The 26,940-nt window shown below is 33.3% G+C and overlaps 1 protein-coding gene, 1 long non-coding RNA gene and 2 pseudogenes across 2 annotated transcripts; 3 read left to right on the top strand and 1 right to left on the bottom strand.

Annotated features, from left to right (window-relative positions):
• Positions 1-3,458: 3,458 nt before the first annotated feature.
• On the top strand, positions 3,459-5,436 carry LOC138338623 (putative receptor-like protein kinase At3g47110; annotated as a pseudogene).
• A 357-nt stretch (positions 5,437-5,793) lies between these two features.
• Positions 5,794-6,690, top strand: LOC138338622 (probable LRR receptor-like serine/threonine-protein kinase At3g47570; annotated as a pseudogene).
• A 2,527-nt stretch (positions 6,691-9,217) lies between these two features.
• On the top strand, positions 9,218-10,119 carry LOC138338621 (uncharacterized mitochondrial protein AtMg00300-like). The gene is made up of 2 exons (XM_069289600.1): positions 9,218-9,586; positions 10,108-10,119. The coding sequence occupies exons 1-2, from the start codon at positions 9,218-9,220 to the stop codon at positions 10,117-10,119; spliced, it is 381 nt and encodes a 126-aa protein (XP_069145701.1).
• A 9,579-nt stretch (positions 10,120-19,698) lies between these two features.
• On the bottom strand, positions 19,699-24,134 carry LOC138338297 (uncharacterized). Its single transcript, XR_011211734.1, has 3 exons — positions 23,881-24,134; positions 20,264-20,697; positions 19,699-20,043 (listed from the first exon to the last, which is right to left on the bottom strand). It is a non-coding gene; the product is annotated as an uncharacterized lncRNA (long non-coding RNA).
• Between the last annotated feature and the right edge of the window lie 2,806 nt (positions 24,135-26,940).

Here is a 26,940-nt window from a genome sequence, read left to right as displayed (position 1 = left end):
AATAGTTATATTTAAATTCAAGCATCAAACAAGATCTTAATGCATCATATATTCATGTACTGATTAAATGTAGGTAATGAAGAGTTTAATAACATTTTAATTTTAATTTGTAAAATAAGTGGGGGTAATGAAGAGTCTATCAAACACACTCACACCACATTATATATATTCCTTCTTTTATTTAAGTTTGTGATCGTCTTGCATTTTACAGTAGGTTAGTCTACATCAGTTGTAAAATTTTCATTACAGTTTGTAATTATAAGAATTCTTACTATTTTAATTATTTTTTCTTATTATTTAAAATTTCATGCATATTCATTTTTTTCGAGAAATATGTAAATTATAATAGTTGCATGATGAATATACTCCAATATGAAGTTGTAAGTGAATTTGTATTTTTGTGTATCTCCATCATTTTGTGTTTTTAAATAGAACTTTGTAATTGATTACTGTATTTTTGTATTCATTTTTTCTTATATTTTTAGGATACATATAGTAAAGCTAATCACATTTTGTTATTATTATTTATTATTTTGAGGGTAAACATGTTGATTCCCATAGAATAATAATTATGTCTTTGTCATTGTTTGATAATTAGTTATCTTTTTAAATCAATATATTTGTACTTTTTATTTTTTTACATGTAATCTTAAAAGTTTTAAAAATTCATGTACTTAACTGTTACAGTGAGGTACAAAAGTACAATTTTTAGATTATTTGTTAATAATGGAATAATAATTAACAAAAAGAAAATAGAACTACCTCTACTATCAGACAAAGGTAAAAAGGTTCAACCTTCAATAGAGAGAGAGAGAAAGAGAGAGAGAGAGAGATCCTTTAATATATATATATATATATATATATATAGAGAGAGAGAGAGAGAGAGAGAGAGAGATCCTTTAATATATAGTTCAAGAAGTATAGTGTATCATTATTCTTAACATATTCATGCTTTCTTTTTTGTTTATCTTTTTTATTATTAATATATGATTATAGTTATTTTTTATATATATGATATGTTTTGTCTACAGTAAGTCGACTTCTAACAAAATGTAATTCAATAAGTCTGAAAATATTTTTGTCTATATATTTTAATGTGATTTCTTTTATTATGAATGTCATGTCTTGTATTTTTTTCATTTGAATTTGTAATTTTTTCTATAAATTTGATGATATACCGCCAAATATTTTGTAATATTTTTCTTTATACATATCTTTTTTTAATAGGCAATTTCTTTTTTGATTATTAGAACTTATGCTTAGTAATTAAAATATATTAACTCCTCTGATATAATAAAAAAATTATTTTTCATGAAGTATTTAAAATATTAAACCTCCAAATTATAACACAATATTTTTATGTTATATTTTGTTCAAAGTTATATTCTTATGTTTAACTTACATATGAAAGGACTTAGAGTTGAACTTAGTTATATAAATTAACTTTTCTACTATCAATTAGGGGACAAACGTGCAATGCACGTTCTGAGAACTAGTATTATTATAAGTGGGAAGTATCAAAGTACAATGTTGGAATACCATTTTACCCTTATATTAAATAAAAAATATTTAATTAACAAAATATTAAATAATAATCATATCATATTATACTTAAAATATATATTTTTACATGAAATAAATACATTAAAAAAATAATTATTCGTTAACAATCTTCTAAAGAAACTGTTGTCTCTTTGCATTCCCCACTATGATCCTTGTCTTTTCATTTCATATATGTATTTCTTCTAGCTCTTTACATTCTATTTTATTATGAGTTCGATAAAGATCGTTGGAACATTTTTCTTTTGGATGCTGCATTGTGCATGTTATTTTAAGTTATTTTTTTAATTCTGTTTCTTACTTCTTACTTATAATATAGTTTATGATGTTTGACTGATATTTAAGATTTTAATCTCGGATGAAAAATAAAATTTGTAATTTTGTGTCAATAGCATATGAGATGTTTTTTTTTTTGTTATAAGGAAAATCAATTGATGAGATGCTTCAGTGTCGATTGCATAGAACTGTATTTTGAGTTGTGCCAATACAAATGGGGTAAGTTACATTTCATTCTGACATGATTTTATTGTTAGCACAATTCTTTGTTTGTGTTTTTTTTACTAATATTATTATTATTATATTTTATCAATAGTAGGTCAAATTTATTGAATTTTCATATGCAGATTCATGTGAGTTACTTGTGTATAAAGCTAATTAAGTATTGAATTTTGATAACAACCATCATAACCCAATAAAAGTAAAAAATGTATATGAGCTTTGGTATGTTGAGTGATGTGATATTCATTGCCTATTCAGCTTCATTTCTTTGTTTGATTTATTTTTTTTAATGGAGTTTTCATTCAAAAGAAAGAAGGGAGGAAAACAATCCATGTTAAGAAAGAAGGAATGAATACAATATCATATTTTGATTATTTTACTCATGAAATTATATTAGCTTTCTTTGCTTTAATTTTAGTTGGTTATTTTAGTTATTTGATCCATAGTTTATTCCTTCCTTTCTCATTTAGAATTTATATTACTCATCACTCAAATGTCATAATATTATTTTTATCATGTTTTTATTTTTATTTTTCAAGTACAATTTTAACAATACAATTCCACAAAATATTAAAAAATGTTGAATTCCTTTTCTAACAAAAATATATTATAATTGCGATGAGTCATATCAAATGAAGTTTGTTTAGAAATGTAATATTGATTGTGGTGGTAGGACAAGGGTTTAATTGATGATATGAGTGCATTAAGTTTGTAATCTATGAATTTAATTAACTTAATTATTTTTTAATCAAAACATAATATCTATATAAAAAACTATAAAAAAATTGACAAATTCATATCAAATTTTAACTCATAAACTAAAATTAAAATCAAATTAGTACTAATTAAGAATCTTCAAGATTACACTTTAGATATTGGATATCATTGATTTTAGAATATATTTATTATATATTGATGCACTTTTTAAAAATACTTATGCTCACTGGAAAGAGGTACACGCGCAACGTGCGTGTCCAAATACTATTTATTTAATAAGAGGTAAAATAAAGAGTATAGTTGTTAGTTAATTTTTTATGGGCATTTATGTAAGATAATGATGATAAAAGATTTAGTTTCTCAATTTCAGTTTATTCATAGCGGTAAAGATTGTCATATGTTGTGATTGATTGTATTGATTTCTTTCTTGATTCTTATTCATAACTGTAAAGATTGTCATATCTTTTTGATTGATTTTCTTTCTTGATCTTTATTCATTATGGTAAAGATTGTCATTTATTTTAGTTAATAATTGTTTTATTTCTTTCCTATCGTTATGTTCCACCTTCTTATATAGATACCCTATTCATTATTAATAAAATCATCTCTTTGCCCACATTTAAATCAATACAAAGTGGTAATCATCAATATACTGGTTGAAAATTCCAATTTGTTCTACAAATTTCACATACTTCCATAAAAGTGATCTTGTTTATGGCTTGAAATCCAACTGATAGTCCACTTGTTTTTGGTGTTTGGTAGTCCACTTGTTATTGATGCAATTTTTTATATTTTCTCATAAGTGACAGTAGTGTTCTACCTTTTGATACAATGAGAGTACAGGATATACTAGTTGACTGTTTTGAGTTTATCGATCATTGTATTCGCTTCTATTAATTATAGTTATGGCGCACAAAGACCAGCAAACTCAGGATGGTCAATTAGTATAGCCTCTTCTCTTTTTGTATCAAAAGCTAGAACACTACTATTACTTATGAGTCAATAATTGAGCCAATAAACAGGTGGACTACTAAAGGGCATAGAGTTGATCAAAGTATTGTTTATCGGTTGGTTTTCACATCATATAAAGGATCATATTGCAGGTGATCAAGATGTTATGGGAATTATCAACGCTATGCTGCTTGGACCTGATACCGAAAATATACTCGATTATCACTGAGATATGTGATGAACAAGCTGCTGAGGTTGAGGATACAACAAATTTGGGAGGAATATAAATTTAGAGGCTGTAACCAGCAGAATGAATTGGACACTACTAGATATATAGTATGCATCAAACTATTAAATGTGTTAATTAGCTCTAATGCTTTCCTTGGATGATTGTTGTTTAGTTTTCTTATTCCCAATATACATAAGTATCATTTGTGGTTGTTTCGATACTTATTAATGCATCATCCACGTATTATATTTCCCGACAAATCGTAGCTACAATTATCATTAAGACCCCTGAAAAAAAGGAATACGAATTTTGCAATACATGTTTACACAAACTATTCTAAATTTCTGTATCAGTGAACTTAAAGAGAAAAGTTGGGGAGTTGACTCAAATAGAACAATTCTACAGTTAGTCAGCCCAACTCTTGAATCGGGAAAAGATCAGTTAATATGTCCTTACCTTGCACCAGACCTTTGTGACTTTTTCAAGAGCTGAATAATTCTGAATGCATATTATAATGAAAAGATTAGGTGGATCAAGCACCAAAATCTGAATCAATCTTGAAGAAAATTGTTAACCAAACTTGTTTATAGTTGTGCATATTTGTCAATTTTAGTCATTTTTTTGTCAATATGCCATGCAGTGGTGCTCCAATACCAATTACAACATTTCAAAGAGGTATCATCTTTTGGTTTTTGACATTTTGCAGAATGGAAACTTTCACAGCAAGTGTTAACTTCCACACCTTTCCGGCTATCCATACTGTGTTTCTATTCTCTTTTTCTCTCCAACAGGCGGCATCTTCTGATTTTCTTGCTAATGAAACTGATAAACTTTCCTTACTTGGATTCAAGTCCCAAATAAGTGAGGATCCATCAAGATTTTTCGCCTCTTGGAATGATTCTGTTCGTTTCTATCAGTGGACTGGAGTAAAATATGGTCTGAGACACGGAAGAGTCATCCGGTTGAATCTTGAAGGGATGAGGCTGGCAGGTATGATCTCAATTCACCTAGGAAATATCTATTTTCTTAATTCGTTTGACCTTGCACAAAATGCCTTCCATGAAAAAATTCCTCAACAACTCAACATGCTGTAAAGACTTCAAAACTTGGATTTGAGTTTCAACTATCTGACAGGGGAAATTCCAGTTAATCTATCACATTGTGTTAACCTCAATAACCTTGTCCTGGACCACAACACTCTTATGGGGAAGATTCCTTACCAAGTTGGATCTTTAAAGAAGTTAGTGAAACTGTCTCTCAGAAATAACAACCTGACAGGACTCTTTCCAGGTTCTGTTGGAAATCTTACATCTTTAGAAGAGTTATATTTATCGTACAACAATCTAGAGGGACAAGTGCCAACTTCAATAGCTCAATTGACCAAGTTGAGGCTTCTTGGGTTGTCAGTAAATAGCTTATTCGGGGAGTTCCCTCCTCCGTTATACAATTTGTCATCCCTGGTAATCTCAGATCCGATTTAGGCAACTACTTTCTTAATTTCGTAGTACTTCACTTAGTGAACTTCAATTCATTGGTTCCATACCGTTCTTTGAGGCCAATGATTCTAAATCGCTAGAGCTTGATTTTCCTGTAAACAATTTCACTTGATATATACCCAAGGGTTTTGGTATCTTGCGGAATTTGTTGTGGCTCAACGTTTGGAGTAACCAACTTGGATACGGTAAGCATGATGACCTTGACTATGTGAATTCTCTTACCAACTGCCAGCAGTCTACAAATGCTCCTTTTTGGAGTTTGTAGGTACGTTACCTCATTTAACAGTCAACCTTTCTAGTAAGTTACCACCCCTACTCTACTACGGGAACAAAATTAGATGAAACTGTAGCCAACTGCAACAATTGGGTATTTCTGAAAACAATCTAACAGGAACTACACCACAACAACTTTTTGCTCTCTCATCTCTCACATATATTTATGCATCTTATAACTCTTTGACTGGTCCATCCCGGTGTATATTGGTAACTGGGGTCATCTTACTTATCTTGATTTTTCTCATAATAATATTTCGGCGAAGATTCCACGAACTCGTGGAAAATGCCTGGCCTTGGGGGAGAACTATTTGAAGGGAAACTCCCTTCAAGCGACCATTCCTAATTTAAAAGATCTGTCGAATCTCCAATCCGTGGATCTTTCCCAATATAAACTATCAGGGCCAATTCCTCACTTCATTGCAAGTCTTACTTCCTTACTCTACTTGAACTTATCTGTCATCAATCTAGATGGTGAGGTTCCTGTCACCGGAGTATTTTCAAATTTAAGTGTAAATGGTTTAAACCGAAACTCCTAGTTTTGTGGTGGGATTCAGAAGTTGCATTTACAATCTTGTGTTTATCAAAAGACGTGGAAGAATCATGTGCTTCCCTCAAGCATGATACTTGAGAGAATGAATATCATAATATGTGGCCTCTGCACTTTATTATCTTTACCATGAGTGACGAACACCCATGATTCACTGTGATATAAAACCACAGAATATTCTTCTTGATGAAGATCTCACAGTTCATGGAGTGATCTGGTTCGGTGAGACTCTGATAGAATATAGACGTCCACTATCAGTAAATAGACCAGGTCCCTTGACACAGCAAGAACAGTGCAGAAGAGTAAACAATAAGGAGAACACAACACAAAAAGTTTACGTAGAAACCTCCTTTTCCAAGAGAGTAAAACCACAACCTGTTGCACAAGATTTTCAACTGTTCACTAATCTTTCATAAGCAAAAGTGAACCCAGTTACACCCAACGTGAGAAAAAATTATTAATCTCACGACCAAATAATCTACCTATTACTTGAAGAGTCTAACAGATACAAGACTGCCCACTAAGCTATTACCCCTGGATAAGTTAGACTTTTTCTAAGCGGATACAACACCGCCCACTAAAACACTTAACTCTATGATTTAAATTTTTCCTAGGCAATACAACATTGCCCACTAAATCAATTAACTGTAACTAATTTAGAATTGTAGTACCAACAAAATATCTGAGTCCTTTATAGATGTAGGATTAGATGTACAATATATGTTCAGAAGAATAAATCCTAAGACCACTAAGCTTGCAGCACTATCTGGTTCGAGTTTGATCTTGAGGATAAATCTTCACTTTTCGACGAGAGTTATTGAGAGTTTTTCAAGTTGCAAAGATTAAGATTATAACTATAGACATTAGGTTAATGAAGAATAGTCACAACCTTCGAGACCACGCCATTGGTCGAGGTCCCTGTCCAACTGTGCACCAACCACTTGTACTTTTTTTAGCCTATAAGTGAGGAGAATGTCAAACCGTGGACCAGGTCTTTACAAGGTCCCTGGGTTTGGCATAAGTTGGAGATTGTGCATCGACTATATCAGTTGGAAGCCTTTTGACAACTGTCTTTTCTTGTTCGCAAACTTCCCGGGACCAGGTCCCTTGCTGCGTTATTTGAGAATTCCTAAAAGGCTTGTTGGTTGGCTTCCTCCTTTGGATGAATGATTTTAACATGGTGTTTGTCATGTTGAAAATATCAACCATGAAGAGTTATTACCCATTGGACAAACACTCTGATCCATTCTGATTGGTTCGGTATGTTGGCACCTCACCTACCACTGACTGACGAGACAACTTTACAGTTGTACCCCATTATACATCTAAGGGAGAGAACTCTGTCGAGGACCAGGATCCTGCAGTTTTGAGGATTATCAGAACACCAAAAATATAACATTTTCCCCCTTTTTGATGAAGACACACAAATAAACATGATGCTGAGTTTATTTATTCATTACCCTTTTGAGACTCTTAGTGCCAAAGGTGTTGGGTAGTGGAGCCTAATTAATTTTAGGTTTTCCTATTTATTCTCTATTTTAGGCTTTCCTATTTATTCTCTATTTTAGGTTTTCCTATTTATTCTCTGTAACCAAAAATACTCTGATTTATTAATATAAATATACCTCACCGCTGTGGAAGTTTACTTACGGGGTTTTACCACGAAATATTGGGTTTTATCTTTCTCTCTCTAGATCTCTCATCTCTTTCTCTTGAAAGTTCTTGTGTTCTTCATTCATCTAGTGTGTGTGCGTGAATTTGATCCTAACAACTGGTATCAGAGCTAAGGAGATTCAACACGATCACTGAAGATGGACATTTCAAAGCTTGGAATCGAGAAGTTTGATGGATCCGATTTCAGTTTCTGGAAGATGCCAATCGAAGATTATCTGTACCAGAAAGATCTTCACGAACCGTTGACCGGGGTGAAGCCGGAATCCATGACGGAGGAGAAGTGGAAACTCAAGGATTGCCACGCTCTAGGGTTGATCCGGTTGACTTTGTCAAGAAACGTGGCGTTCAACATCGTGAAGGAGAAGACTACGTCCGGTCTGTTGAAGGCACTATCAAATATGTTTGAAAAATCATCGGCTATGAATAAGGTATATTTGATGAGTAGATTGTTCAATTTAAAGATGTCTGAAACTGGATCCGTTTCTGATCATATAAACGAGTTCAATATGATTGTGACTCAACTTAATTATGTGGATATTAATTTCAAAAATGAAATTAAGGCGTTGATTTTGATGTCATCTCTGCCCGAGTCTTGGGATACTGTTGTTGCTGCGATTAGCAGTTCCCGTGGATCTGAGAAACTGAAGTTTGATGAAATCCGTGATGTTGTTCTTAGCGAAAGTATTCGCAAACGAGAAGTGGGAGATTCATCGGGCAGTGCTCTCAGCGTTGATCGAAGGGGGAGAAGTAAGACGAAAGGCCAAAATCAACATGGTCGTTCAAAATTAAAGAATCGAGGAAAATCACTGAACAGATCAAACGTGACTTGTTGGAACTGTGGAGAAAAAGGGCACTTTCGGACGAACTGTACAAAGCCAAAGAAAAAACAGAATCAGAAATTTGGAGATGACAATGATTCTGTAAATTCAGCAAAGGACATTGGGGATACTCTAATCCTTAGTGTGAACAGCCCGACTGAATCATGGATTTTGGATTCTGGTGCATCTTTCCATTCGTCTCCAAGCAAGGAGTTGTTCCAAAACTTCAAATCTGGAAATTTTGGAAAGTATATCTTGCTGACAATAAAGGCTTAGAGATTGAAGGAAAGAGGGATGTTTGCATAAAGACCACCTCGGGAAACCAGTGGACATTGGAGGATGTCAAATATATTCCTGGGATCAAGAAAAATTTGATCTCTTTTGGTCAGTTGGATAGCACGGGATATGCAGCAGATTTGGGAAAGGTTCGTGGAAGATCGTGAAAGGTGCTATGGTAGTAGCTCGTGGCACCAAATATGGAATTATGTACACCATTGCAGGGTGTATAAACATGTCCACTGTTGCTGAAGGTGCATCCGGTTCATGTGGGTGGCACAACAGACTTGGACACATGAGTACTAAAGGAATGAAGATGCTGGTTGCAAAAGGAGCATTAGAGGGTCTGAAGTCTGTTGATATGGGTCTTTGCAAGAGTTGTGTAATGGGCAAACAGAAAAGAGTAAGCTTCACAAAGACTCCTAGAGAGCCAAAGAAAGTGCGGTTGGAAATGGTCCATACAGATGTTTGGGGACAATCTCCAGTATCAGCACTTGGAGGATCCAGATTCTATGTTACCTTCATTGATGATTTCAGCAGGAAGGTATGGGTTTACTTCTTGAAGCATAAGTCAGATGTGTTTGAAACTTTCAAGAAGTGGAAAGCTGAAGTTGAGAATCAGACCGGTTTGAAAGTCAAATGCCTAAGGTCTAACAATGGAGGAGAGTATGACAAATTAGAGTTCAAGGCATTCTGTGCAGTTGAGGGAATCAGATTGATGAGAACAGTTCCCGGTAAGGCAAGGCAGAATGGAATTGCTGAGAGGATGAACAGAACATTGAATGAGCGTGCAAGGAGTATGAGGATACACTGTGGACTGCCCAAAACACTTTGGGCAGATGCTGTGAGCACAGCTGCATACTTGATCAACAGGGGACCATCAGTTCCTTTAGGGTTCAAGATTCCAGAGGAGGTGTGGACAGGAAAAAAACTAAAGTACTCACACTTGAGGACTTTTGGTTGCACTGCTTATGTTCATGTTGATCCAGAAAAGAGAGACAAGCTTGATGCCAAGGCTGTGAAGTGTTACTTCATAGGATATGGTTCTGATTTGTTTGGTTACAGGTTTTGGGATGACAAGAACAGAAAGATCCTGAGACATTGTGACATGACATTTAATGAGTCTGTCCTGTACAAGGACAGAGAGCAGAAGGTTCTAGAGATTACAAAGCAAGTGGGAGTTGAGGTTGAGTTGGAGAAGAGTAACCCTAGAGATGTCGAAGCAGATACTCAACCAACTCCTACTGAAGAATTTGAAGTGGAGCAAGTTACACCTGAGCAGGTGTTAAGGAGATCATCAGATCCATCAGGGCACCAGATAGGTATTCACCTTCATTACACTATCTATTGCTGACTGATGGGGGGAACCAGAGTCTTTTGATGAGGCCCTACAGGTGGAGGATTCGATCAAGTGGGAGTAAGCCATGGATGATGAGATGAGGTCACTTGAGAAGAATGACACATGGGTGTTGACTGAGTTATCTGCAGGGAAGAGAGCTTTGCTGAACAAGTGGGTGTTTAGAATCAAGACTGAACCAGATGACAAAAGAAGGTTCAAGGCTCGTTTAGTGGTTAAAGGATATTCACAAAGGAAAGGTATTGATTATGCTGAAATATTCTCTCCTGTTGTGAAGTTAACCTCTATTCGAATTCTGTTGAGTATTGTTGCATCAGAAAATTTGCATCTAGAGCAAATGGATGTAAAAACAACGTTTTTACATGGAGATCTGGACAAAGAGATCTATATGCAGCAACCGGAAGGATTTGTGGTTCCAGGCAAGGAACACATGGTGTGCAAGCTCACCAGGAGCTTGTATGGACTAAAGCAAGCACCAAGGTAGTGGTACAAGAAGTTTGTCTCCTTCATGACCAAGAGTGGATTCTGCAAATCTGAAAAGGATCGTTGTTGTTACTTCAAGAAATACACTGATTCATATGTCTTTCTACTCTTGTATGTGGATGATATGTTGATTGCAGGATCTAGTACGAGAGAGATTAACAATCTGAAGACAAGGTTGTCTGCAGCGTTTGAGATAAAAGATTTGGGTCCAGCAAAGCAGATTTTGGGGATGAAGATTTCTCGGGATAGACCTGCTGGCACTTTAAATCTATCTCAGGAGTTGTACATTGAGAAGGTGCTGAGCAGATTCAGGGTTAATGATGCTAAACCCAGGACTATTCTATTGGCAAATCACTTTAAATTATCAAAGGAGAAGTCACCCAAGACTGCCGAGGAGCGTGATCACATGGCACTTCTTCCATATGCTTCAGCAGTTGGTAGTTTGATGTATGCTATGGTCTGCAATAGACCTGATATAGCACATACAGTGGGAGTAGTTAGCAGGTACATGGCGAACCCTGGGAAAGAGCATTGGGAAGCTGTGAAATGGCTTCTGAGATATCTGAGAGGTACATCCAGTACTTCACTTTCTTTTGGCAAAGGCAAGGTGACTCTACAAGGTTTTGTGGATGCTGATCTTGGTGGGGATGTTGACTCGAGCAAGAGTACATCCGGGTAAATTTACACCATAAGTGGAACAGCAGTGAGTTGGATGTCCAGGCTTCAAAAGTGTGTTTCTCTTTCATCTACTGAAGCTGAGTATGTGGCAATAGCTGAAGCTGGGAAAGAGATGATATGACTGGAAGATTATCTTGAGGAATTGGGCAAGAAGCAAAGCGAGAAGATTCTTTACTCAGATAGCCAGAGTGCCATACAGTTGGTGAAAAATCCAATCTATCATTCGAAGACAAAACACATCAGAAGGCGATACCATTTCACTCGCAGGGCAGTGGAAGATGGTGATATGTGCTTGGAGAAGATAGAGGGTGCAAAGAACCTGGCAGACATATTGACGAAATGTGTTGATGTTGGGAAACTGAGGTTATGTAAAACCTCGGTTGGTCTTCTGTAGTTGTTGCTACAAATGTTGCGATGCGGTAAAGATGTTGATGATGAAGAGATTATTTTGAGAATGTATTTTTTGGATGACTGAGTCAGTCTCCAAGTGGGAGAATTGTTAGGTAGTGGAGCCTGATTAATTTTAGGTTTTCCTATTTATTCTCTATTTTAGGCTTTCCTATTTATTCTCTATTTTAGGTTTTCCTATTTATTCTCTGTAACAAAAAATACTCTGATTTATTAATATAAATATACCTCACCGCCGTGGAAGTTTACTTACGGGGTTTTACCACGAAATATTGGGTTTTCTCTTTCTCTCTCTAGATCTCTCATCTCTTTCTCTTGAAAGTTCTTGTGTTCTTCATTCATCTAGCGTGTGTGCGTGAATTTGATCCTAACAAAAGGACCCTTACCTGAATCTGCTCCCTTGTTAGACTCTGTATTTGTAAGGATCATCAAAACACCTAGAATATAATAGACTCATTATTGATGAAGATCTCACAGCGCAATTTAGCTATGTAGCTCCAGGTAATGATCCTAGGTTAATAAAAACTATGATACGAAATTTCTTCTAACAATAGTGGTTTATTTATAAGCTAAATTTTCTTGTTGCAGAAATTGGCATGGGTAGTAAGTTCTCCGTTAAAGGAGATATATACAGTTTTGGGATTCTCATATTGGAGATATTCACTGGAAGAAGACCCACATACGACACTTTGTTCCAAGCAAGTTCTAGCTTCCACGACTTTGTTGAAACAACATTGCCAGAGAAAGTTATGGAGATTCTAGACAAAACAACTTTTCAAGAATACTAGGGCAGTATCAAGAAAGAAGAGATGGAATTCTTGGTTAGCATACTTGAGATTGGTGTTGCTTGTTCAGATTGACACTGATAAGATAAAAATTTCTAAAAAGGGGAGATTGAGGCCATAGGCTACAAATGAAAGCATTGGATTTGATCTAAAATGGTTTAAACTCTGTCTACTTGGTAAGAATGCTAACATTCTGTCTATTTGGTAAGCTTTGGATTTGATGTAAAACTTGAAATGCCTGTAGTATTTTCAGCATGGAGAAGAACTAAGGTAGTGTCATATTTCTTGTTACTTAATGGATTTAGTCTGACTCTAGGAACATCTGATATTAGTTCTGAACGTCTACATCAGATAATGTGTTTCATTCATGAATGTAAAGGTTGTGATTTTTCTTCCAGATTCTAGACGCACATGAGGTATTCCTGTCCCATAGTTGGAGCATCATGATCAATACTTGAAATATGCAGCAGTTGCCTCAAAGAAATAAAGTTTATTTTCACATTCACAATGCATATAGGGAAACCCTACAAAGAAAATTCAAACAAGTTAGGCATGCTCAAGTAATTGAACATCTCCACCATTAATTGGTATGAAGTTTCGAATGTACATTGGAGACCGGTTAGTGAGAATACCATTAATCCTCCTAATATAGGGTACTGGGATGGAAAAGAAAGAATCGGTTTTTAACTACTCCCGGAATCTTTTCTTTGGTCATCTAGAGAAGAATTAGAAGCTAATCCTGACTTGTCAAGAGTATAGCATCTTCTCTCTTTGTATCACTTTTGAGCCAATAAAGAGATCCACAACAACAAGTAAGTGGACTACTGAAGGATAAAAAGCAGAAATTGTTTGCAGTTGGGTTTCATCGTTGCGATGAAAGTATATCAAGCTAAGTAAGCCTGAAGGTGTATTGAGTAACTATAATTCTTTTGGTTTTTGACCATAGGAAAGTGAAGTAAGAATTTAACGAATAAGAAAATTTGGAACAAAATAAAAATAGCACATATGACGATGCTTGATTGACAAAGCAAATTTTGAATGAAAAATTTGCCAAACATCTTCCCCTGCTGCTGCTTCAGTTCATGCCAGAGAATGAGATACATGAGAAGAGTAGCTTGACCACACTTCAGAGAATGATGTGGGTATGCGCTTCCTTATCTTAACTATGAGTGTCAAACACACATGATTTACTGTGATATAAAACCACGGAACATTCTTCTTGATTGGTCACCTTAGTAATGCATAAGCAGAATATATTATGGTAGGACAAAAAAATAGTACTACTGTTATATATTTAATTATAAACGAACTTCCAGAATATTAATTTGATGGAAGAATAGGGAATTATTCTCCTGTCATATACATATTTATTAATCCCTCCATGTTTAGAACAAATGCAATCATAATTATATTCTAATACTTCTTTTAAGATTAGGCACTCCTCAATCTAAGTCGTAAGTAGTGACATTCACTAACCTTTTTCTATCCTTATAGTGCTTGAACTGACTTTCAAAGAAATTACACTTAGATGTCAGTAAATTATATACTCTGGCTATTTCATCTTTCATGGTTTTCTATGAGAAGAGACTATATGTCTTAGGAAGATGTAATAGAATTGATCTTCTACTGGATAACCTATTTTCCATTACATCAAAATAAAATTATTATCATCAAACAGAGGGTTCTCAACATGATTTTTAGCTTTTAACTTGTAAATCTGGAAACTTCTATCAGACTTTTTAGGGGATCATAAGGCAGGATTAAATGGTCATGGTGACAATGTTCCTAGAAGGTTGCGATTTTCCTTCAAGATTAATGATCAATACTTAAAATATGCAGCAGTTTCCTGAAAAAAGAGTTTAGATTCAGATTCAAAATGCATATAGAAAACCCTTGAAAAGAAAAATTCAAACAAGTTAGGCGTGCTTAAGTGGTTGAACATCTCCACCATTTATTAGTAGATAGGTTCGAGTGTACATAGGAAGGTTGGTGAGAACAATGTTGATCCTCTTAAGAGAGTGAGTCAGTTTTTAACTACCCCCAGAGAAGAATTAGAAGCTAACCCTGTTCATATGTCTCATAGAACTTCGCAAGAACTAACTGTTATATAATAGAACTGAACTAACTGGTACCTTCGATGAGCAGTCTGTGATCAAAATGATCAATATAATCAGGACGGTCAATGAGTATAGCCTCTTCTCTCTTTGTATCGCTTCTGAGCCAATAAAGAGAATCACAACAACAAGCAGGTGGACTACCAAAAGATAAAAAACTGAAGTTGGTTCTCAATTGGATTTCATCGCTCTAATGAAAGTTTATAAAGCTAAGTATGCCTGAAGGTATATCGAGTAACTGTAATTTTGTGGTTTTTCACCATAGAGAAGTGACCTAAGAATGCAACTAACATAAATCCAGTCATGTTCAAATTTTTTTGAACAAAATAGAAACAACACATATGACGATACTTGATTGACAAAGCAAATTTTGAATGGAAGATTCACCAAACATCTTTTCGGGATAATGCTAAAATATTTAATTTATATGAATTCGTCACTTGAAATGTGCAGCAGTTGCAAAAACGCAAAAAGAAGTTTTTATTCAAAATGCATATAGGAATGAGGCTCCTCATTCGGGCTTCCATTCCATGCTCCAGTTGGGTTGAGCGTGAAACTGCGTTAGAGTCCCATATTGTATGAGGAATGAAATGGTTTTCTAATATAGATTTGAGCAATCCTCCTCTCATGATATGATCTAGATTTCAAGGTCAAGTTAGATGCAACTGAGTTGTGAACTAAAATAAGCCACAAAAATAAGCCACTATTTTAGTAAGTAACTAAAATAAGCTTAGTGGAAAAAAAGTTCCACTATATTCAATTTTCTAAACGTTTTCCGTTAGTGTCATAATGTTTATTTTTAGTAGGTAACAGAACTTTTTCTTCCACTTTATAAAGTGGAACTTTTTATTCCATTTTATAAAAAGTTACCTTTTCACCTTCACCTTCACCTTCTCCCCCTTTCCTTTTCATGGCTCCCAAAAAAATTCACTTTGAAGATGGTCCCAATCCGACAGTTTGAAGACGCCCCACACTAAACAAATCAAAATTTTGGAGTAGCACAACCCGACAACATTCAACTCATATTCGTTGCTTTAGGTGCAAAAATAGGTAAGATTGCATTCTTGTACTTGTAGGAAAATTTTATCTTTTTTTAGAATGTGGTTTTGGTTTGATTGACTTTCAACCTTAGATTTAATTTAGTTTTGGTTAGGAAGGCATCTAAATTCATTGATAGAAAACTTTAGGTTTACACATCCTATAAAAGTTTTAATTGTAACACTACTTCAAAATCATATGAAAATAAAATAAAATAAATTAAGAGGCAGAATAGCGTAAAATATAAGACAAAATAAAAGTATCTATATCATAAAGTACACAAAATATTATCTTTTTGTCGCTTTAAGTTGAAACATTTTCTTATTATTTTTTTCAAAAAAATATCAACAAATCTTCCATTATTTTCCCATATGGTGGATGTTATTGTTTGACTATTTCTGCACCAATATGTGTCTTGACTATCAACATATAATTGACTACTGTTTCGGGATTGAAGTGTTTCAAAGCTTCCATGAACCTCGGCAACTCGGCAAAAGAACCCTCTCAAGTACCATAAACTTTTTCAAAAGCCCTCTTGCAACCAAGATAGGCTTCTCTTTTACTTACTGAAATGTCATATGCTTTAAGAACAGTTGTTTGATAGTCTTTGATGGGAAACCTGAAATTAATAATAATATTAATTATTAAATAAAAAATGAATATTTGCTTAATTAATAAAAATCATCTAGGGATAAAATATTATCTTGGCGTTCATTCTAAATCAACATGGAGGACTTAACAATCATCTTAACATCCAAGTTGAAATGCCCTTCGAGGCACGTACCCATATCACATGTATGTTCTTTAATGTATCTTCCAACTTTCTTCATGTTAGTATGTTTATCAATAAAAGAAGTCAACCTAAATCGATATCCTTGTTCTACACGTCTGCAAACAAGTCGCCATGATCTCTTTGTAGATTTAATAACAAAGCACTCCCTTGCTATCTTCAAATGTAGAAGTTTAACTGCTCTTTGCAACTGCTTCTTTGAATTGAATAACATGTCTTTTTTAATATAAATAGCATCATTCATGAAATCTTCTGGTTCATGCCACGTACGTTATGATCTATACTCATCATGTGTATCACCAAATATATCTGCACTATCTGGGAGATGATCAAGATAAGGAATTTCATGATACGAAACAGACTCATGGACATTAGTCTTGGCGATCGATTGGGAGTAAAAAAATCATCATCACTAGATGATGCCTCAAATGGAACATTATCTCCTGATTCCTCAGCATTAGGCAAATGATCACTATCACTAGCTGAAGGTGAGACGTAATTAGGAAGGTCATGATGATCAATATTCACAGGATCAATGGCTCATCTTGTGTAATATTTTCCCTATATAGGTATAAAATATATAAATATTTGGCTCATGCAATTAACTTACTCAAATTTTAAAAAATAAGTGTTAGACATAGTGATAATCATCTGCATCAAAAGTAGGCGAGACATGAAAATTTGAGGATGTCCCAACATTTTACGTCATTTTAAAGTGTGAGATTGACCAAAATAATTATTTAGTCCATAACTTGGAGCAATATCTCTATCTTGCTGAGGTAAACCTCTACAAAATATATAATAATAAGAATAATAAATAATATAAATTAATAAATAATTGACAAAATCAACAAATAATCAAAATATAATAATTGAGCATTACCGATCACTTTCATTGATAGTTTCATTTAAATCAAAATCATATTGACCGATAAGAATATTTTGATAATATGTCATTTTAGGAAAATAGTAGATTGAATTATCGGAAATCTATCAATGCTATTACGATTTTCTAATTAGGGATGAACATCACCTGATAAAGGAGAACATTTTTGACTAATTTTAGGCTCCTTCCTAACATAGATTTCAAGAATTGTTAACTTGATTTGATCTAAATAGTCATTTGGAACCCTTAACAAGTCGGTCAACGATTCGTCATTATAGATAATTCACTCTCCAAATTTTACTTGTCCTTGTGATAAAAATGAAGTAGGGTATTTTCCGACTATAATCAAATTATAATCCGTACTGTTTATACCCATTCTTTTTTAAATTAATGAAATAAATTTATGATATCGGACATTAATTGGATATTTAACATTGTGTTTGGGAGGACAATTATAATAAACGATATTTTCGTCATGTATAATTTCGTCATTCGAAGAAAATAAAACTTTAACTTTGGGTGTAAAAGACATTTTTTAGATCGAAATGAACAAATATTGAAGACTTTATGTTGTAGGTGCTATCAACTATATATAAACGTCCTTAAATAGAGATTTAAAGATTTTTTCAGAATAAAAAAATAAAAATACATAATGAAATATTTTTTCTGTTTTAATGACATATCAAAATCAATATAATTTATATGATAACACTGAAAAAGCTTCTTCAAGACGTAAAAAATATTCTTCTTATAAAGTGTAATAAAAAGTTCCACTTTATAAAGTGGAATAAAACGTTCCAGTTTATAAAGTGGAAGGAAAAACTCCACTTTATAAAGTGTAAGAAAAAGTTTCGGTATATATTAAAAATAAATGTTATGACACTAACGGAAAACGTTTAAATTATTGGATATAGTGGAACTTTTTCTTCCACTAAGCTTATTTTAGTTACTTACTAAAATAATGACTTATTTTGGTTACTTTTATATTTTTGTGGCTTATTTTGGTTCCCAACTCATCTCTAATTAACATCATCATTCACCATCACCATTAGGCACAATAACATTCTACTACTAATTATTAGTTGTCACCACGATTAATCACTACTATAATTACCATCAACCACGGTCAGTCATTACTGTCAGCCAATATACCATACTACATATAACCACTATCATCAGTCAACACCATTCCAAACACAAGCACCATCGTTAGTCACCACCACTATCAATTGTCATATTAATTTTTATTGATATAATATTAGATTAATTTAGCATTTTATTAAATTTTATAGTTGTTATTTTTTAAACAAAACCAAAATTTATACATTCAAATGTTAAAAAAACAAACAATCTTAATTATTTAGTATTCAAATTTTAATGTAACTTCTTAATATTCAGATGTGTATTTAGATTAAAACTATTAATGTTAATGTACATTTTAATATTCAGACGTGTATTCAGAATCAGACATGTTAATCTTAATTAAAATCAATGGCCTAAGTCTCACTGTCTCATCGGTCGGCTTCAATGTGAAGTTACTAAAGCCAAAGCTTTACGCCCCCAATTTGCTTCCCCGCCCCGCCCCTTTAATTTATTTAGCAATTAGGGGTCTATTAATAGCTGGACAAAAAATTAATTATTCGTATGCCTATTTTCGTAAAAAAACATATATGATGTTTGGTAGGAAGATAAGAAATAATTTATTTATATATAAAACTAATCTGATATTTGATTGACAATTTAGAAACCCAACATCTACTATATATATATTATGAGGAATTTTATGTATTATTTTATGCATGATTGAGTATGCACGTAATAACTTATATATGTATAACTAATATATGAATAAGTAATCGTGCATAAGATAATACATAGACTCAGTCATGATTAATAACTACCGATACCTGCTCATTTTCCTTTATATTTTGAGTCTTTTTATGGCATAAGAATTAAGGAAAAATTTACCTAATTAGACAAATATTTCGATCATATTTACTAATTCTCTATATAGTTTAAAATAATTACACATGTTCTTATTAACTAATAATTTTATATCAGATTTCAAGTCAGATACAATCAATTTTTCTACCAAGTACGCTATAATAGGGAGGGAATCGAGCAAGATAGGAGGAAGGAGAGAGAGATAGTCTATGTATATCAGATACATATGCAAATCACTTAAGATATATATATATATATTTGGGTAACTAGATATATGTGAAATATCATCCTAAATTAGAAGTTTAGCTTTCAGATTAGCAAGACACTTGCACTACTTGTAGGCTAATGATCTGCTTGAATTCATTACTTATACATGTTCATTCATAGTAGAATCTAGTTCTGGTATCAGCACTACCCTTTTCAGTGACTATGATCTGCTTGAATGCAATATTTATACATGCTCACAGTATATTCAAGTGTTGGCATTCTACCACTGCCTCCCCTGATGGTAGCAAAATCTGCAAAAGCATCGAGAAATTATCTTACTATGTCCGAAAAGGGCTAAATTTAATTAATTTTGCCTACCATGCCTTCTCATGGGACTAAAAGAATATCCTTTTCGTTACACAAAAATTTGTAAAGGAGACTTACATGAAATGCTTTGATGTGATCTTTTGAATCTGTGCATTAGAGTTATATAAAAGTAATGATCAGATTAAATGCATACAAAATGATCACCTTCGATGTCTCATTGATCTCAACAACAGATGCGCCATTCAAGCTTTTTAAATTGCAAGAACATCATTTGGTCTCGGCTACTTGGACAACAGGAAAATCCTATTCGATTGAATAACCTGTTGGGCAATCGTCCTGGGAATTTAAAGCTTTGGCTTCTGGTACTCTTTACGCAGTTAAATTTCCATACAACATATTTAGCAGTTAAAAAAATACACTGCAATTTGACATCAATTAGATAAAAGAAGTTCGGGATACTTACCACAGATCACATCCGTCTGGACAAACTTTTCCGCATTATCTTCTGTTCTCAAGTGCAAAATAGCATCCCGTTGGCTGAACTTGAGTCAGGGCAGGACATCTCTGCATCAAAATTTGATCTGCAATTATCCGATTGGTTGAATTTGAGTCAGGTGGAGTTCGCCTTGGTGAAGGAACTAGATCAGGTAAAAGAGGTATTCATTAGGCTTTGGGTTGATGAATCTAATGAGAAAAACATAGATCAACGTTTGTGGAGGAACTGTAAGGATTCATTTCTGATTAGTACTTGGGTTGACAATTCAAATAAGAGAGATAAATCCAGCATAACTTTCGAATTAACTTGCATAGATTGATGTGGAATTAAGTAAGACTTTCCATAAAGAAGTCAGACCGTCGATAAGCTCAACATTGAAACTAGTAATTAGCTAACCTGACAAATGAAAAAACAGGTTACACCGAAATATGCAATGAACTACATTTGATTCAGAGCTGCAAAGTAGCTTAGTCTTGCATACTTTAAGGCCCGCGACAGATCTAGGGTATCGAGTTAGGGTTTTCGAAAATAACTTTTGTGCAAATCTTATATTTATACAGAGTAATCTATTAAATATATAAGAAATAGTTTTTGAACTTGCTAACAAAGCAGTCACTTGGTCCATGGTAGTGAAAAAGACACTTATACTTAGCCTTCCTTTTTTGTATGAGGGTTCGATTCGCCTTGGACACAAACAAAGTTCTCCTTTTCAATTTCAAATTATTGAAACTTCATAATTTGAACTAGGAAGGGATACCACTTAAGCTCAAATATCTTAAAAATGGACAATTGTGATTTCTTAATCATGTACTTGAAATGATTATTGGATCAATGATAGACAAATGAACAAGAAAACACTATAATAAACATGACAAGAAAAAAAAATAGTCCACTTACTTGGTGAAGAAATAAATGACAAATCACGAAATCAAGGTGATTCTGTTTATGGGGAAGTTCCGCTTCATCTCTTTTTAGAAAAATAATTTTCCTAGTTTTCTGATTCATTCCTAAACAATAATCAAAGGAAAAAACATTTGGCAACAAAAAGGACTTGATTTTTTTAGTTACTTATAATCTGGATATTTTTTGTTGCTTGTATACAAAGGTCGGTTAATTATTGTTTAGGAATGAAATCAGGAAACAAGAAAATTTATTTCTTTCTCAAAAGGGAAGATCCAAAACTTTCCCAGAATCAGAAACCACCTTGATTTCGTGATTTATCATTTATAGATTTACAAATAATGTGGACTCTTTTTTCTTCTGATATTTATAATAGTGTTCTTTTTGTTCATCTGTCATTGCTCGAATGATCATTTGAAGTACATGATTAACAAATCACTATTGTCCATTTTACAGAAATTTTAGCCTATGTGGTAGCCCTTAATAGTTCAATATATGAATTTACAAATAATTTAAAATTTTAAAGGACAACTTATTTATATTTTTCCAAGGCAAATAAACCCCATACAAAAAGGCAAACTAGGTATACACGTCTTCTTCACTACCACAGGATCAAGTGGCTGCTTTGTTAGTAAGTTTTCAATAAATATTTCTTATATATTTAATATGTTTCTCTTTATACATAAAGGTTTGCACTAAAGTTGATCACGAAAACCCTAACTCAATACCCTAGATCAACTGCTGCTTTTAAATAAGCTATGCCAGGCTACTTTGCAGCTTTGAATTAAATGTTGTTCACTGATATTCTAGGGTAACTTATTGTTTTGTTTGTCAGGTTTACAAGTTTTATTGACGAACTTATCGATGATCTGACTTCTTTATGAAAGTTTTTATTTAATTCCAAATGAATCAATGTAAGTTGTTTCAAAGTTAGCTGGATATATTTCTTTCTGATTTGAATTGTCAACCCAAATCCTAATCAGTAAAGTATTCCTATTCTTGTCGATGCAGTTCCCCCACTACCGATCTATCCCTTTCTTGTTTGAATTGTCAATCCAAAACCTAATGAATCTTTGTTTTCCCTGATCCAGTTCTTCTACCAGAACGAACCCAGTTAGATTCAGGCACGTCATGACCTAACTCAGTTCATCAAATTGGATTTGCAAATCAAATTCAATTCAGGCATGTCTTATCCTGACTCAGGTTCTGCCATTTTGATTTACAGATCAAATTTGATTCAGACATGTCCTGACTCAGGTTTAGCCAATTGGATTTGCATATCAAATTCAATTCAAGGATGTTCTGTCTTGACTTAAGTTTAACCAATTAGATGACATTTTGCACTTGAGAACAAAAGACAACGTGGAAAGATTGTCCAGGCAGGTGTCTACTTTGAGTAAATACCTTGGAACTCCTTTTTTTTTTATTTGATTTCAATTTGAATGGTACTTTCAATTGCTAGTATTTTAAATTGCAAGATATGTTGTATATAAAGTACATTCATACCTCATTTTAACTATGTCAAAATAGTGTACAACATACGGATGATTCCAAAATTCATAACTAAGTTAGGGAGCCGTTACCTAATTATTTACGGTGAATTAGGGCACCTAAAATTGATCAAGACCATTTGTAAAGTTAACTCAATTTTAAGGTCTATTAAACATAAGTTTCTAAATAAGGGTTCAACTAACGTTAAGGGAAGGTATTAATCACAATTTAAGATCAATTAACAATGATGAACCGACCGAAGGTATTAATCACAATTTAAGATCAATTAACAATGATTAACCGAACTAAAATAAATTTATTAGGCTAAATGTGATTAATTTGAAACATACTAAGTAGGTATATAAATAAATTAGCCAAGTAAAAAGATTTTTTAAGAAAAAACATTGATGAAAAAATAGAAAGGTGTTTGATTAGGTAAAATCTCAAGCTTTAGGTTAACATTAAAATCATTTGACTTTAAAAATATATGTACAAATAAGTTTTGCTCAAAATTCCAAATTAAATGCAACAATCTCTTTTCAAAATGTTATGTTAACACTGAAAGGAAAATAACCTACGACTGTAGTAGACTTAAGCATGCACTACTGTAGAATCATTTTCAATAATAATAATTAAAAAACTCCCACAGCTATGATATTTACAAAAAAAAAATGTTTTTGACATTATACACTTGAATAGCTATGACCATTAAATTATCTAGTCTAGACTACGAAAACTTATAAAAAGTGTCTCCAGCAAAAAAACGAGGGTCTTAGGGTCGGATTGAGAGTTACAGATTTGGGGTTAGGAAGGAAACCCACAATGAAGGATATTAGGAGCATTTGTATATATCCACGTATGCTTCAGCTAGAAAAATAGAATTAGAGAGGAAGAAAATGGGGAAAAGAGGTAGAAAAAGAAGATGTCCACTTACAGAGAGTTATGAGCTCAACCACAAGACTAGACACCTATATCTAATCCAATTTTGGAATCCACAATTCCACTAGATTATGTCTCTACAACAAAAAAGGAGGAATTTGGAAAACAAATGGAAAAGGAAAACACCAAGGTAAACAATCTTACCTTTATGAGTTGAGAAAGAGAGTTAACATGGCAAAAAAAGAGAAAGAAATTGATAATCTAAAACAAAAAGAAGAGAATGGGTGGATTCCTGAAATCTCCAAACGGCGATATGGGTAGAAAGAAAATGAGCTTGAATTTGGAAACCCTATCTTCTATGGTTTTGATATAGGAGTTGGTAGTTCCATTAATGGACTGGGCTAAAAAATTTCTCTTTGTTTTGGGCTGATCCAGTTTTTGGATTGGTCTTGTTTTAAACAAATTTATTTGAAATGAATAAGAAGTGTTACAACCTCCACTATTTAATTAAAATAAAATATCTAACAATATTCACGTTTCAAAAACATATGTTTGAATAATTAATTTCTCAAAAATGTACATAGATAAGTTTCCATTGGAGATAGATTCGAATTTTGAAATAAGATGATGTGGTGTACTTAACCTTTCACCAATTTTGTGTGAGTGTGTGTATATAGTAAAACCAACAAATTTCTGTTTTTTAAGAGTTTAATGCCATACTAAACACTGAAGAAAACATTTCAGAAATAACAAATATATTGAAAAATCTTCTTTAAAGAAGAGAGAAAAAGTTCTTACATAAAAAAGTAATTATAGACTTTCAACAGATGAGGATGAGAACAACATTATGTCCATCAACATATATCCGCCCACTGTGCTAGCCTCCAAAAATAAGTTCTAAATATTCATGGCTTTTTATCTATCCTTTCTTCCTAAACTTTTACTCATTAGTTTCCTATTGCATTCACAATGTTTGGTTTATAGATGTTCGTGATCTTGTATTCAGTATTTAATCGATACAACTTCTCAAAATCTTCAAAAAAAAATTATGGCAAAGAAGAGAATGTTGGTTAACATTGTTGTTGAATTGACGGTAAAGCATTAAAGTACTATTGTTAAACTTCTAATTCACCCTTTATGTAATCAATATATTACTATAGAAATAGATTTTGATTTGTTGCACGTGGTGAAATCGTAAACTAACCATTAGATTACTGACCCCGGAGTTCCCTAAGGAACATGTTATTCGGTGTTCCTTTGTCAATTACTAACATTGTGTTAGGTTAAAAAAAGTAAATTAATGACACGATTCTTGATCATGGAAAACTCTGATTAATAAAGAGTAAATAAAAACACAGCATACAACTATATAGATAATCGAAGATCAAAAACTTTGTGGAATAAATTCATAAAGAGTTTGAAGTTGTAACATCTCGTAACTTGAAGTAACTAAGAATAAGGTAAGAAAAAAAAAATAATCATTTTTGGAAATAGGTAAGGATATCTGGAAAAAAATTTCAGCTTTCAAAAGTGAGTTTCGATCATTTTCAAACGGCCATAACTTCCAGCTTAGGAAGAGTTTGGATGATTTCTTTATATGGATGGAAAGATCTTTCCAAATACGCAAATTTTGCGAAATTCCGGTGTTTTATGAAGGAGATATGACTTTCGGAAGTTGGGTTGTTGGACAGAGGAAAGTCCAAATCTGAATTTGTTAAGGGTGTTTTGGTATTTTCCTAAATCAATCATTTAGTTTCATTTTTGGGTAATAAGTTGGGGTCTAAGCTGATGACGTTCAGTTTACGACTTAGAAAAAAAGTTAGGGTTTTGAGAGGAGAGAAAAGAAGATGAGAAAAGAGAAGAAAGAAGAAGAAGGTGCAAGAACGCCAAGAATCGTTCCGTGGATTTCGTCGGGGGTGATCCCTTCGAGGTACGTGGGATATTTTTGTTAACTTATAATGTTTTGTATAATGACAAACTACCTTATGTCTCAGGAAAATCAAGACTAGTGTATTTGTGTTAGATACACAAAATCTTACAGATTGATGCTTCAAGAATCAAATCAGTAACAATCAATTAAAGAGAAGATTGATTCACTCAAATCAATCTAACCAAAGAGAGATTCATTCAAATCAATGTGAACTCAAGGAATCAAATCAAATCTTGCAAGATAAATCTGCCATTGCTGGAATTCAATCAAAGAAGATTTATATTAAATCAAGCATGAGAATAAAAATAGAAGAACGCCAAAGAAGGAAAGCAACGAGTTGCCCTCACTGAAGCAACACTGCCATCATTCAAGGACTCAACGGAATTGAAGAAATCACAATCCTAGCGTAGATTAGGAAGAAGTAATCTGGAAGATGGAAGATCAAATCAGCAAAGTATCAAGATCACATAAATATCTTCAAGAGAAGGAAGAGAACAGATCATCAGAAAATCTCCAAAGAAGGAAGGAATCGGCTAGCTAATATGAACATGAATCAATAAGCTGAAATCAAGGACTCAACCAGGATCCTTGATTTGAAATACCCTTGGGTTGTTCCTTAACAAGTGAAGTCCTCAATCACTATATAATCCTCTTCTAGCCTTAGTTGTGAAGTCACGATATCAAAAAATGAAATAGTACGTGCAAACGGCTTCAAGAAGGAAAGGAATAATTGCTGATTTGTACAAACGACTCCAAAAAGGAAAGGAATAATTGATTGATCATCACAGAAGTGTTGGAAAGGAAAGTCTATATCCAAGCAATCAGAATATCTTCACAGATGTCCAAGATCTAGCAAACAACTTAATCAATACATATCATGATTGAAAAAACGCACCAACAAGATCAGAGAAAAGAATCAAGTCAAAGCAAGAGAAGTCTGCTGATCATACAAGGAAAAACCCTAGCCAGCAAAGAAGAGCAGGAAGAGTGATTCATCACATAATCTCAAATCTACTGAATCGCCTTGATCAAGGATTCTCAAAATCATCCTTGATTGAGATAAATCCCTTGGATTTTCTTTCTTACAAAGAGCACAAGTCGTCATCTATAAAATCCGACCAAGACTTTAGTGTCAAACACGCACTTCACTTGAACTTATATTGTAATCTTCTTTTATCTTTCATA

This window comes from Solanum lycopersicum, chromosome 9 (assembly GCF_036512215.1).
Source record: "Solanum lycopersicum chromosome 9, SLM_r2.1".
Classification (NCBI taxonomy): domain Eukaryota; kingdom Viridiplantae; phylum Streptophyta; class Magnoliopsida; order Solanales; family Solanaceae; genus Solanum; species Solanum lycopersicum.
This window is presented reverse-complemented; position numbering and strand designations above follow the sequence as displayed.

What these genes read in the sequence shown, in the direction of transcription:
- LOC138338621 (XM_069289600.1), top strand. Translation starts at nt 9,218, where the DNA reads ATGGTAGTAGCTCGTGGCACCAAATATGGAATTATGTACACCATTGCA.